This window comes from Ranitomeya variabilis, chromosome 2, assembly GCF_051348905.1.
Source record: "Ranitomeya variabilis isolate aRanVar5 chromosome 2, aRanVar5.hap1, whole genome shotgun sequence".
Taxonomy (NCBI): domain Eukaryota; kingdom Metazoa; phylum Chordata; class Amphibia; order Anura; family Dendrobatidae; genus Ranitomeya; species Ranitomeya variabilis.
The window spans coordinates 137,247,537-137,262,511 of NC_135233.1; the positions used below are offsets into that span (position 1 = coordinate 137,247,537).

The 14,975-nt window shown below is 45.3% G+C and overlaps 1 protein-coding gene across 7 annotated transcripts in view; it reads right to left on the reverse strand.

Annotated features, from left to right (window-relative positions):
* The window catches only part of BIRC6 (baculoviral IAP repeat containing 6), a 397,034-nt gene that overhangs the window by 175,395 nt on the left and 206,664 nt on the right, over positions 1–14,975 (reverse strand). For all 7 annotated transcript variants that reach the window (XM_077283020.1, XM_077283019.1, XM_077283017.1 and 4 more), the window contains exons 48-49: positions 6,069–6,165; positions 5,220–5,414 (exon numbers count right to left, since the gene is read on the reverse strand). In XM_077283020.1, the coding sequence (XP_077139135.1) occupies positions 5,220–5,414; positions 6,069–6,165 (292 nt within the window). The remainder of the gene's footprint in view (positions 1–5,219; positions 5,415–6,068; positions 6,166–14,975) is intronic.

Below are 14,975 nucleotides of genomic sequence, written 5' to 3' on the forward strand. Positions count from 1 at the left end.
ATGTGCCTAAACATTGAAACCCCCTACAAGTGACACCATTTTGGAAAGTAGACCCCCTAAGGAACTTATCTAGATGTGTGGTGAGCACTTTGACCCAACAAGTGCTTCACAGAAGTTTATAATGCAGAGCGGTAAAAATAAAAAATCATATTTTTTCACAAAAATGATCTTTTCGCCCCCAATTTTTTATTTTCCCAAGGGTAAGAGAAGAAATTGGACCTCAAAAATTGTTGTGCAATTTGTCCCGAGTACGCTGATACCCCATATGTGGGTGTAAACCATTGTTTGGGCGCAGGGCAGAGCTCGGAAGGGAAGGAGCGCCATTTGACTTTTCAATGCAAAATTGACTGGAATTGAGATGGGACGCCATGTTGCATTTGGAGAGCCCCTGGTGTGCCTAAACATTGAAACCCCCCACAAGTGACACCATTTTGGAAAGTAGACCCCCTAAGGAACTTATCTAGATGTGTGGTGAGCACTTTGACCCAACAAGTGCTTCACAGAAGTTTATAATGCAGAGCCGTAAAAATAAAAAATCATTTTTTCACAAAAATGATCTTTTCGCCCCCATTTTTTTATTTCCTTAAGGGTAAGAGAAGAAATTAGACCACAAATGTTGTTGTGCAATTTGTCCTGAGTACGACGATACCCCATATGTGTGGGTAAACCACTGTTTGGGCGCATAGCAGAGCTCGGAAGGGAAGGAGCGCTATTTTACTTTTCAATGCAAAATTGACTGGAATTAAGATGGGATGCCATGTTGCGTTTGCAGAGCCCCTGATGTGCCTAAACATTGAAACCCCCCACAAGTGACACCATTTTGGAAAGTAGACCCCCTAAGGAACTTATCTAGATGTGTGGTGAGCACTTTGACCCAACAAGTGCTTCACAGAAGTTTATAATGCAGAGCCGTAAAAATAAAAATTCTTTTTTTTTTTCACAAAAATGATTTTTTAGCCCCCAGTTTTGTATTTTCACAAGGGTATCAGGATAAATTGGACCTCAAAAGTTGTTGTCCAATTTGTCCTGAGTATGCTGATACCCCATATGTGGGGGGGAACCACTGTTTGGGCGCATGACAGAGCTCAGAAGGGAAGGAGCGCCATTTGGAATGCAGACTTAAATGGATTGGTCTGCAGGCGTCACGTTGCATTTGCAGAGCCCCTGATGTACCCAAACAGTACAAACCCCCCACAAGTGACCCCATATTGGAAACTAGACCCCCCAAGGAACTTATCTAGATGTGTTGTGAGAACTTTGAACCCCCAAGTGTTTCACTACAGTTTATAACGCAGAGCCGTGAAAATAAAAATTCTTTTTTTTTTTTCACAAAAATGATTTTTTAGCCCCCAGTTTTGTATTTTTACAAGGGTCTCAGGATAAATTGGACCCCAAAAGTTGTTGTCCAATTTGTCCTGAGTACGCTGATACCCCATATGTGGGGGGGAACCACTGTTTGGGCGCATGACAGAGCTCGGAAGGGAAGGAGCGCCATTTGGAATGCAGACTTAAATGGATTGGTCTGCAGGCGTCACGTTGCATTTGCAGAGCCCCTGATGTACCCAAACAGTACAAACCCCCCGCAAGTGACCCCATATCGGAAACTAGACCCCCCAAGGAACTTATCTAGATGTGTTGTGAGAACTTTGAACCCCCAAGTGTTTCACTACAGTTTACAACGCAGAGCCGTGAAAATAAAAAATCTTTTTTTTCCCACAAAACTTATTTTTTGGCCCCCAGTTTTGTATTTTTCCAAGGGTAGCAGGAGAAATTGGACCCCAAAAGTTGTTGTACAATTTGTCCTGAGTACGCTGATACCCCATATGTAGGGGTAAACCACTGTTTGGGCGCATGGGAGAGCTCGGAAAGGAAGTAGCACCGTTTGACTTTTCAATGCAAAATTGACAGGAATTGAGATGGGACGCCATGTTGCGTTTGGAGAGCCACTGATGTGCCTAAACATTGAAACCCCCCACAAGTGACACCATTTTGGAAAGTAGACCCCCTAAGGAACTTATCTAGATGTGTTTTGAGCGCTTTGACCCACCAAGGGCTTCACAGAAGTTAATAATGCAGAGCCGTAAAAATAAAACAAAAAATTTTTCCCACAAAAATTATTTTTTTAGCCCCCAATTTTGTATTTTCCCGAGGGTAGCAGGAGAAATTGGACCCCAAAATTTGTTGTCCAAGTTGTCCTGAGTGCGATGATACACCATATGTGGGGAGAACCACTGTTTGGGCGCATGGGAGGGCTCGGAAAGGAAGGAGCGCCATTTGGAATGCAGACTTAGATGGAATGGTCTGCAGGCGTCACATTGCGTTTGCAGAGCCCCTAATGTACCTAAACAGTAGAAACCCCCCACAAGTGACACCATGTTGGAAAGTAGACCCCCTAAGGAACTTATCTAGATGTGTGGTGAGCACTTTGACCCACCAAGGGCTTCACAGAAGTTTATAATGCAGAGCCATAAAAATAAAACAAACATTTTTTCCCACAAAAATTATTTTTTAGCCCCCAGTTTTGTATTTTCCCGAGGGTAACAGGAGAAATTGGACCCCAAATGTTGTTGTCCAATTTGTCCTGAGTGCGCTGATACCCCATATGTGGGGGGGAACCACCGTTTGGATGCATGGGAGGGCTCGGAAGGGAAGGAGCGCCATTTGGAATGCAGACTTAGATGAAATGGTCTGCAGGCGTCACATTGCGTTTGCAGAGCCCCTAATGTACCTAAACAGTAGAAGCCCCACACAAGTGACCCCATTTTGGAAACTAGACCCCCCCCCAAGGAACTTATCTAGATGTGTTGTAAGAACTTTGAACCCCCAAGTGTTTCACTACAGTTTATAACGCAGAGCCGTGAAAATAAAAAATCTTTGTTTTTCCCACAAAAATTATTTTTTAGCCCCCAGTTTTGTATTTTCCCAGGGGTAACAGGAGAAATTGGACCCCAAAGGTTGCTGTCCAATTTGTCCTGAGTACGCTGATACCCCATATGTTGGGGTAAACCCCTGTTTGGGCACACGGGAGAGCTCGGAAGGGAAGGAGCACTGTTTTACTTTTTCAACGCAGAATTGGCAGGAATTGAGATCGGACGCCATGTCGCGTTTGGAGAGCCCCTGATGTGCCGAAACAGTGGAAACCCCCCAATTATAACTGAAACCCTAATCCAAACACACCCCTAACCCTAATCCCAACAGTAACCCTAACCACACCTCTAACCCTGACACACCCCTAACCCTAATCCCAACCCTATTCCCAACCGTAAATGTAATCCAAACCCTAACCCTAACTTTAGCCCCAACCCTAACTGTAGCCTTAACCCTAGCCCCAACCCTAGCCCTAATGGGAAAATGGAAATAAATACTTTTTTTTTATTTTTCCCTAACTAAGGGGGTGATGAAGGGGTGTTTGATTTACTTTTATAGCGGGTTTTTTAGCGGATTTTTATGATTGGCAGCCGTCACACACTGAAAGACGCTTTTTATTGCAAAAAATATTTTTTGCGTTACCACATTTTGAGAGCTATAAATTTTCCATATTTTGGTCCACAGTCATGTGAGGTCTTGTTTTTTGCGGGACGAGTTGACGTTTTTATTGGTAACATTTTTGGGCACGTCACATTTTTTGATCGCTTTTTATTCCGATTTTTGTGAGGCAGAATTACCAAAAACCAGCTATTCATGAATTTCTTTTGGGGGAGGCGTTTATACCGTTCCGCGTTTGGTAAAATTGATAAAGCAGTTTTATTCTTCGGGTCAGTACGATTACAGCGATACCTCATTTATCTCATTTTTTTATGTTTTGGCGCTTTTATACGATAAAAACTTTTATTGAAAAAATAATTATTTTTGCATCGCTTTATTCTCAGGACTATAACTTTTTTATTTTTTTGCTGATGATGCTGTATGGCGGCTCGTTATTTGCAGGACAAGATGACGCTTTCAGCGGTACCATGCTTATTTATATCTGTCTTTTTGATCGCGTGTTATTCCACTTTTTGTTCGGCGGTATGATAATAAAGCGTTGTTTTTTGCCTCGTTTTTTTTTTTCTTTTTCTTACGGTGTTTACTGAAGGGGTTAACTAGTGGGCCAGTTTTATAGGTCGGGTTGTTACGGACTCGGCGATACTAAATATGTGTACTTTTATTGTTTTTTTTTTATATTTAGATAAAGAAATGTATTTATGGGAATAATATATATATATTTTTTTCATTATTTTGGAATATTTTTTTTTTACACATTTGGAAATTTTTTTTTTTAACTTTTTTACTTTGCCCCAGGGGGGGACAATACAGATCGGTGATCTGTCAGTTTGCATAGCACTCTGACAGATCACCGATCTGCGAGAAGTGCAGGCTGCTTCACAGTGCCTGCTCTGAGCAGGCTTCTGTGAAGCCACCTCCCTCCCTGCAGGACCCGGATCCGCGGCCATCTTGGATCCGGGTCTGGAGCAGGCAGGGAGGGAGGTAAGACCCTCGCAGCAACGCGATCACATCGCGTTGCTCCGGGGGTCTCAGGGAAGCCCGCAGGGAGCCCCCTCCCTGCGCGATGCTTCCCTGCACCGCCGGCACATCGCGATCATGTTTGATCGCGGTGTGCCGGGGGTTAATGTGCCGGGGGCGGTCCGTGACCGCTCCTGGCACATAGTGCCGGATGTCAGCTGCGATATGCAGCTGACACCCGGCCGCGCTCCCCCCGTGAGTGCGGCCGATCGCGTATGACGTACTATCCCGTCCGTGGTCATGGGGGCCCACCCCACCTCGACGGGATAGTACATCAAATGTCGGGAAGGGGTTAATAGCTCATTTGCATTTCAGAAAAATGTAGATTTTTCTGGAATAAGGCATTGGATCGTGTCTCCCCTTTTTCCTCATAGATTGTAAGCTTGCGAGCAGGGCCCTCATTCCTCTTGGTATCTGTTTTGAACTGTGATTTCTGTTATGCTGTAATGTCTATTGTCTGTACAAGTCCCCTCTATAAGTTGTAAAGCGCTGCGGAATATGTTGGCGCTATATAAATAAAATTATTATTATTATTATCACTTTAGTCAACTTTCTATGACTTGCATGCCCATGTAAACAGCTCAAGTATGTTGGTTCAACAACTGCTAAAGTGCCCCAGATATAATAAAAAACCCTTACTATAAAGTCTCGCTACAACAAACATAAAAATCAATTTTAGCAAAAATATATGAATAATATCAAACACAATTACATACCAAGTGGAGCAAAGTTATGAATTCCCTCTGCATTATCAGGCTCAGAAGCGAGCACCCGGGCTTTCAAACTGCTGTCTGAGGATTTGCTGGGGCCAGAGTCAAGAAACTTCATGATTGTGGACACCATACTTCTGGCGGTATTAACAATTGCCCTTGTGCTTGTCACCATGTTATTGCAGATGAGCTGGACACCTCCTAAAAGATTAAAATAAATATATATTTATATATTTAGGCCTCATATAGATGTCCATTTTTTCTGTACGTGCTCTGTGATTTTCACTGATAGAGCAGAGATCAAAATAACCAATACGAGTCTATCGGTGTGTGAAAATCATAGCTGGCACACAGGTGGCATCACTGTGCAGTGAATGTGCTGTCCGTTACTAATGCTACGTATAAGAGAAGCTTTGTAATTTATTTTTCAAATGTTAAAATCACTGATGGTAAAAACTAAAATACTGACCAAACACCGATGACACTCGGACTGTGTTTTTACGCAAAATAAAAATCAAGGACATCTGAATGAGGACGTCTCTGTGATATCACCGCACAAAATACAAAGAAAAACCGCAATACAGTAGTGCCACTGTGGAAAAAGCCAAACTGGACCAGAGCCCTCTGTAGATCTGCGTGAGGTGGTGGTGAATAGTGGCTCAGAGATATTGTGCAAAGATCTTGCCTACAAAAACAATCTTACGGAGAATGGCTATGCATATCAAAAATTGGCCGACTTGCTTCTTGAATACATGGTGTCAAGATATCTTCAGTTTCTAGATCTAGGAAGGTGTCAGCACAAATTACTTCAGTAGTAAAGTAAGAGCTGCACAGAAAACACACAGAAATACATACCCATATCATGAAAAGCTTTTAAGGCCTCACTTGTGTCTAACACTCTTAGGATGAACCACAGCAACGGCTCTGACAGCTGACAAGTAGAAAGAGAGCCCTGAAGAAAACAAAACATCGTATCATCTCAGCACTTACAATGGCAGACTGCAGAAATCGATGACGAAGGGGTTATCTTGTCTACTATTTGGAGAACTGTACTCCTAAAAATTACATATAAAAAACAAACAAAAACCTTATACTCACCTCTAGAACCAATGTTGTTCCAGCGATGTTGGCATCATGGCTCCCACCTGACATTATGCCAAACAGCGGCCGCATATAGACTGTTTTGTTCACACTTCCCGAAGACGAAAAACAGACGACCAAAAGAAGTGTGGGACCTGCAGCTCCTTAGAGGCCACTGTTTGCTATGTCACATGAGTGCCCGGAGCCCCAGCGCTAATGCCGGAATGGCGCCAGTGTAGAACGCGAGCATAAGGGCTTTTTATTTTACTTGGGGGATACCAGCATTTAAGAAGGGGCTGTCCGAGCAGTGAATAACTCCTTTAATAAGCTTTAGCCCCTTCAACATTTTTCCCCACTCACAGAAGTGCTCCAATCTACCTGGCTGTGCAAGGAACTGCAACTGGCCCCATTCAGTTAACCCCTTCACCCCGAAGCCTGTTTTCACCTTACTGACCAGGCCAATTTTTACAATTCTGACCACTGGCACTTTATGAGGTTTTAATTCTGGAACGCTTCAACGGATCTCGGTGATTCTGAGACTGTTTTCTCATGACATACAGTACTTCATGATAGTGTTAATATTTCTTTGACATGACTTGCATTTGTTGGTGAAAAAAAAAAAATGGGAAATTTTACAAAAATTTTGCAATTTTCAAACTTTTCATTTTATACCCTTAAATCAGAGAGTCATATCTCACAAAATAGTTAAACAACATTCCCACGTCTAAGTTACATCACAATTTTTGAAAAAAAAAAAATTAAAAATTTTTGTTAGGAAGTTATAAGGGTTAAAATTTAACCATCGATTTCTCATTTTTACAACAAAATTTGCAAAACCATTTTTTTTTTACGGACCACCTCACAATTGAATTGACTTTGAGGGGCCTACATGACAGACAATACTCAAAAATGACACCATTCTAAAAACTGCACCCCTCAAGGTACTCAAATCCACATTCAAGAAGTTTATTAACCCTTCAGGTGCTTAACAGGATTTTTTGGAATGTGGAAGGAAAAAATAAACATTTATTTTTCTTTCACAAAAATTTTCCTTTAGACCTATTTTTATTTTTGCAAGGGCAACAGGGGAAATGGACCATCCAATTTGTTGTGCAATTTCTCCTGAGCATGCAGATACTCCATATGTGGGGGAAATCTACTGTTTGGGTGCACGGCAGGGCTCGGAAGGGAAGGAGCGCCATTTCTCTTTCTGAATGTAAAATTTGCTGGAATAATTAGCGGACACCATGTCACATTTGGAGAGCCCCTGATGTGTCTGAACAGTGGAAACCTCCAAGAAGTAACCCCATTTTGGAAACTAGACCCCTTTGGGACCTTATCTAGATGTGTGTTGAGCACCTTGTACCCCCTGGTGCTGACGTTAAGCCGTGAAAATAAAGAAATAAAAAAAAAAAAAAAGGATTTTTGTGTACTCACCATAAAATCCTTTTCTCCAAGCCAATCTTTGGGGGACACAGACCACAGGTGTATGCTGCTGCCACTAGGAGGCTGACACTGAGTGATACAAAGAAAATTAGCTCCTCCTCTGCAGTATACACGCTCCTGCTGGCTCTCAGCTAACCAGTTCGGTGCAAAAGCAGTAGGAGATCAATACCAACATATGAGCATATAGCATGTCACATTATATATATGAGAGTATAGCATATCAAATTATAAAACAAGCACAAACTAATAATAGGGTGGGAGCTGTGTCCCCCAATGATTGGCTCGGAGGAAAGGCTTTTATGGTGAGTACACAAAAATCCCTATTTCTCCTATGCCTCATTGGGGGACACAGACCATGGGACGTCCCAAAGCAGTCCCTGGGTGGGGACAACATCAGATCAGGCCCTGTGTAACCGCTACTTACAAGTGCGACACCGCGGCCTGCAGAGTCTGCCTGCCCAGACTCACATCTGTGGAAGTCTGGGAATTATAGTGCTTCAAGAATGCATGCGGACTGGACGAATCCGCAAGCTTGCAGGCGTGCTGTGCTGACGCCTGGTGCCTAGAATCCAAGAAACCTCGATAGACAGGGAGATAGGCTGACATCTAACACGGAACGATTCCTGGTTGGTGTAACAAATCCACCAAGCTAACATGGCCGATGAAACGGCTAAACCCTTCCTGTAACTGTCAGGAAGCAGTCCTCTTACAGTGAGGTAGCCCAAATAAAGTGTCCAACCTTTGGAAGGACGCAGTCCTCGAGACGTACCTACTCAGAGAACTCACCACGTCCAGAATATGGGGAACCCATTCCGTTATGTGGACTGGTGCCGAGAGAGATGAGGGAAGAATGATGCCCTCATAACTGTGGGAATACAATACCACCTTGGTAACAAGGGATGGGGATTGCCTGTAGACAACCTTGCCTTGATGGTAATAAGGGAAAAGGTCTGAAAGAACAGAGCGGGGTTAGCTCCGAAGACTCGTGAGGATGAGGAGATCGCAGAGAAAAAAGGGCGACCTTCCCTGATAGTAAAGTCTGTCCGGATCAAAAGGAGTCTTCTGTAAGACTCCCAGGATCATTAAGGTCCCAAAGATCTAATAGTATGCAATAGGTAAGAACCACATGTGAAGACTGCTTGCGAGGAAGTCCATATTTGCAGTTTTGTTGCACTAAGACAGAAAAATACTAGTTCAGCAAACGAGAAAAAACCTGACATGGTCAGTGCGGATCTTCGAGGATCACTGGGGCCCTTCCTGCTTCCGAAAAGATCTCGGAAGTAGTGGAAGAGGGGTGAAGGAAACTGGTACCATGGAAGAACCAGAGCATGCACTGTGATGGCTTTTGGACCTGGAGGCCGAACCATGAACTTAGAGTACATTGGCGCTCAGTCTGGATGCCATCCGACCTACATCTGGAGTGCTCCAGAGAAGACGGATCTGATGGAAGACTTCCGGGTGAAGTTAACACTCACATGGGGCGGGACCCTGATGGCGTCCGCCGCCCAGAGTTCTACACCTGAGATGTGTAGTGCCGAGATCACCAGATGATAGATCGTGGCCCAACAGAGAATGTGAGGTACCTCGGTCATGACGCCTGACCGTGGGTACCTGCTAGATGATTGACGTATGGCACAGACGTGGGATTGTCCGATTGAATCGGATGGGGTGACCCGCCAGAAGGCAGTGGACCTGCTGTAGAACTAGCTGTACCGTTCGGATCCCCAGAACAATGATCAGGAGGAGAGGACTGGCATCGGTAGTCACTAATAACTGGGAGAAAGGATCTTCCCTGGATAAGGAAGGAGCTCAGAGACTAGCCTCTGAAAGCCTGACTGACCTGCAGAAAACGAGGAGCGAAGGAAACCACTTCCATTGTCGTCACCAATTTTCCTCAGAACACTCCTAGCAAATCGAATGGAATGAGGGGATGAGTGAACAAGTGTGCGAGCTCCCTGTTGAAGGGCCACGGCCTTGTCTCAAGGGAGAATCACCAAACTTCTGGAATATTCCAGGATCATCCTCAAAAAGGATATCTGCTGGGCTTGAAATGAGGAAAAAACTTGTCTGAGTTTAGCTGCCAGCCCAGGAGAGAGAGGGTATAGCAAGAGATAAAGACGACTCAGCGCCGGGCTAAAGGAGCGGCTAGGAAGTCGACCAGGTAGGGCAGGACGACCACACCTCTAGGGTGCAAGAGGAACATGACAGCCCCATAACCCTTGCGAACACTCTGGATGCGGTAGCAAGGCCGAAGGACAAGGTTGTGATTTGAAAATGCTGTTCACGAAAGGGTAAGCGAAGGGATTTTGAAGAGGGAAAAACATAGGAATGAGAAGGTAAGCATCCCGAATGTCGGTGGATGCCAGAAACTCCCCCTTTTTCCGTTGAAGTAATGGCTGAGTGGGGGAACTCCATCCAAAGAAGGGGGACCTTGTCAAGCTCGGTAGAAGTTTGAGGTTCAGTGTCGGTCTTACTTTTCGGTCCCCATTTTGGAACCAAGATCCCTTAGATCTAGACCGTCCTGGACAACTGATCCACTGCTGGTTGGGTCTATAGGAAATCAAAATAGTTAAGGTCTTTGACCAAGAGACCATTGCTCTAGCAACACATGCGGCGGCTAAGGGAGGGTAGAGCGCTGAACTGGAGGCCGCAAGACGGAACGAACTAGATTTGCTATCTGACAGTCGGTTGTATTTTTAATTGATTATCCATCAGGTAGGGATACTGGTAGGTATACCACAGGAGATTCTACCCGGTTAAAATGCCAAATGGCAGAATGCGCGGATGCATGCAAAAGGAGGCAAAACCGTCTCTTACTATCGCCGCTCTTTTTTGACTGTGTGGAGTTAAAATGATGAAACCTCGATCCACCATCCTCTTAACAGGGAAGTGGAAAGGGATCGTCCGCCTTCTTGCATCATCTGCTAAATAGTGGTGATGCAGAGGGGGTGTTCGGATGCCAAAAAAAGGAGCCTCTGTACATCCACAGAGTTAAGGTCCCTGGGTGGACAGGGTTGGTTGTCCGGCGTTAGGCCTGGCTGTAGAAGAGGATACATGGAGGCGACGCTCCGTGTGCTCGTCTATTGATGGTGTGGGGAGGTCGGTGACCTTTAAAGGACCCGTCGCCCTTAAGAATCAACCAGGCATGGCATCTCACGTCTTAGGGAGGGAGCACCCCGCGTGTTTGCATATTGGCAGAAAAAAGGATACCGCGCTTGCAGAGATTTCTGTCCAGTGGATCGCTTATCCGGACGCTCCCTGTCCGGGTGAATGGCAGATGCTCTGCGAGGGAGTTTAGCTTCCTCATGAGGCACACTGCGTGATCTAGAGTAGAACCGAAGTCCTCGTCAATGTACAGAGATTGGTTAATTATATAAATAGGCGAATCCATCCTTCCCTGAAGTTCTGGTGAGTCCAGAACCAAGGCAATATCCGATCCATATTCAGAGACTTGTTCTCAGCAAATCATTGGTGAGGGATCAGGAAATGAAACTTCTGTTTTCAAGACGACTGTACGCTTCTAGAATACTTGCGGCCCCTGCTAGCCGACGGCTTTAAGACCAGAAAATACTGGTCATGTGCCTTTAAAACCAGGTAATACTGGTCATGCGCCTTTAAGACCAGGAATAGTGGTTATGCGCCTTTAAGACCAGGAATACTGGTCATGCGCCTTTAAGACCAGGATTACTGGTCATGCGCCTTTAAGACCAGGAATACTGTTCATGCGCCTTTAAGACCAGGAATACTGGTCATGCGCCTTTAAGACCAGGTAATATTGGTCATGCGCCTTTAAGACCGGGTAATACTGGTCATGCACCTTTAAGACCAGGTAATACTGGTCATGTTAAGTACAGGGGGAAGATGCAGGGGAAGAGAGCAGTACTTCCTTACCCGGATGCAGAGTCGTTGTGCCCCTTTAATACAAAACCACAGCCCGTGTGTGTGTGTGCCGGCAGGGTGGACCAAGATGGCCACTGGAGTTGCAGAGGTGGTAAAATCTCGCAGAGAGCGAGAGGCGCCAATTTGGAAGGCGGGGCCACAGATGTGATGTGGGCGGAGCCTCTTGACTTCCATGAATAGGCCCAAGCCGGGGCCTAAATTACTGCAGCCGGCGTGAGAAATGCCAGCGTTGCCGAGGGAAGCGATCGCTCCCGTGCCAGGGAAGAAGCGCCAGAAAAAGTGGGCGGAGCCGCCTTAGCGCGCCATAGTGCGGGCGCGGCTTCCGGGATGCGGCCTACACATCGGCCGAAGCCGGGGGCTAAATTTTTGCACCCAGCCAGAGCGTTACCTCAGGGAGGTGGGCCACAGGGAAGCAGAGGCTGCCTGTCAGCATATGAATAACCCACTGTAGAGGCCCATCGCTTTTCAACTCATCATGGGTGCGCGTCCCGGCATGGAGTCGCCGCGATGACTGGGTTTCAGCGTCGAGGAAGGCGCGCACTCTACTGTTCTGCTGCAGGTCAGGTATTGCAGCGTGGACGGTGCAGGGATACAGGGATAAACCTTAATCCACCGTCCCTTTGTTAGGGAGGTGGAGAGGAACCGTCCGCCTCCTTGTGCCATCCGCTTTCACAGTGGTCGGACAGTGGGGGCTGCTCGGACACCATAGAGAGGGCCTCTGTACATCCACAGAGTTCAGCCCCCGGGTGGACAGGGCCAGTTGTCCGGCATTAGGCCTGGCTCCAGGAGAGGATACATGGAGGCGACACTCCATGTGCTCGCCCGTTGCTGGTGTGGGGAGATCGGGACCTGAAGGAACCGTCGCCTCTGAAGTGAGCTCAGGCATGGCTTCCCACGTCGCAGGAGAGGGAACGGTGAGATCTACTCTCCGTGCTCACCTGTTGATGATTCGGGGGAGATCGGAACCTTGAAAGGATCCGTCGCCCCCTTCACTCTGTTAATTAAAAAATAAAAATTTACAGAAAATTTAAAAATAAATACGTTGGGGTCTGAACCAGACCCAAGTGCCTCCTACAGACACAAAGCAAGAACTGGTTAGCTGAGAGCCAGCAGGAGGGTGTATACTGCAGGGGAGGAGCTAACTTTCTTTGTAACAGTGTCGCCTCCTAGTGGCAGCAGCATACACCCACGGTCTATGTCCCCCAATGAGGCGTAGGAGAAATCACATTTTCCCACAAAAATCTTTTTAAGCTCCAAATTTTGTATTTTCACAAGGGTAACAGGAGAAAATGGACCCCAAAATTTGTTGTGTAATTTCTTTTGAGGTCACAGATATCCCATATGTTGTCGAAAACTACTTTTGGGGCATAGTGTAAAGCTCAGAAGGGAAGAAAAATCATATTACAGTGCTGCACTTGTATGAGGATGCCATGTTACACTGGCAGAGCCGATGAGGTGCCAACACAGCAGAATCCCCCATAAGTGACCACATTTTACAAACTAAACCTTTCAATTAATTCATTTAGGGGTGCAGTGATTATATTGACATCACCGGTGTGTCATAGACTTTTATATCATTGAGCAGTAAAGATAAAATAATTTCAATTTTTACCACCAAGATTGTGTTAGCCCAAAATTTCACATTTTCATTCTGGGAAATGGGTAAAAATTGCATAAAAATTTGTCCCACAATTTCTACTGAACATGACAATACCCCATATGTGGCTGTACAGTACTGCAAAGCCACACACTAGACTCGGGAGGGACGGAGCGCTATCTGCCTCCTGGAGAGCAGATTTTCCTACAATAGTTTGCGGACTCCGTCTAAAGAGCCCTCAAGTGCTAGAAAAGCAGAATCCCCCTCAAGTGACCCTATTTTGGAAATTATACCCCTTTGGGAATTTATCTATAGGTGTAGTGACAATTTTGACTCCATGGGTGTTTTCCCACAAACAGGCAGCAATGGATGTTGCTGAGTGAAAATTGCCGTTGTAGTGACCAGTACATTATGCCCAGCTCCAATCTCAGCAATGATAAAATCTGCATTCACTTAAGACAGATTTTAACAGTGAAGTGAGAATTTTGAGAAATATTGATCAGTCCAGGAGGACAAGGAAGGACATACAGGGGTTGGACAAAATAATGGAAACACCTAATGTTTTGGCCTCAATCTTCGAACATGTGATAAACATGCAAACCGTGACATATGGTAATGTTTTGTAGTTGATTATTTGTGTTATGTGATATGTGTATGTAAATTAACTGTTTGTTTTGCATAATTGTAAGAACATTGATGAGAACCTGATACCAATGGCAGACCTCTCGGATTTTCAAAGAGGCCAAATTGTTGGTGCTCATGTGACAGGCGCTAGTGTAACAGAAAGTGCCCGAATGCTTGGCGTGTCAAGAGGTACTGTCTCCAAAGTAATGACTGCGTTTCAAAAAGAAGGAAAAACGTCCGCAGCAAAGCACAGGTCCGGCCGAAAGTCAAAGTTGACTGAGAGAGACCATCGGACTCTAAAGCAAATTGTGAGAGAGGATCGCAAGACCACAGCTCCGAAAATCACTGCCGAGCTCAATGAACACCTACAGAACCCAGTTTCCATGAAAACTGTTCGTCGGGAGCTGCACAAATCTGGATTCCACGGAATTAGAAAACCGCTGCTCTCAATGACAAATGTTTCCAAGCGTTTAGAGTGGTGTAGAAACCTCCAGAATTGGTCCCTCGAGCAGTGGAAACATGTGATATTCTCAGACGAATCATCGTTTACCCTATTTCCGACCTCCGGCCGAGTGTACGTTTGGAAACAGCCGAAAGAAGCATTCCATCCAGACTGCCTTCTCCCAACCGTAAAACATGGCGGAGGTTCTGTGATGATCTGGGGTGCTATTTCATGGACATCTGCCGGGCCAATGATATCCCTTCATGGAAGAATTAACAGCCGAGATTATTTAGGCATTTTGGGCGACCAAGTGCATCCAATGGTTCAAGCACTGTTCCCGGAGGGGAACGCCATCTTTCAGGATGATAATGCACCAATTCATACAGCTAGAATTGTTTAATGGCACTAGGAACATTCTAATGAAGTTGAGCATCTCATCTGGCCCCCACAATCCACAGACCTCAACATTATTAAGGATTTATTGTCGATTTTAGAAATTCAAGTTCGTCGATTTCCGCCGCCATCGTCGCTCAAAGAACTGGAGGGTGTTTTAACTGCAGAATGGTCTAAAATTCCTTTGGAAACAATTCACACCTTGTATGAATCCATATCCCAGAGAATTGAGGCTGTAATCGCCGCAGAAGATGGACCTACACCAGATTAAACTAACTTT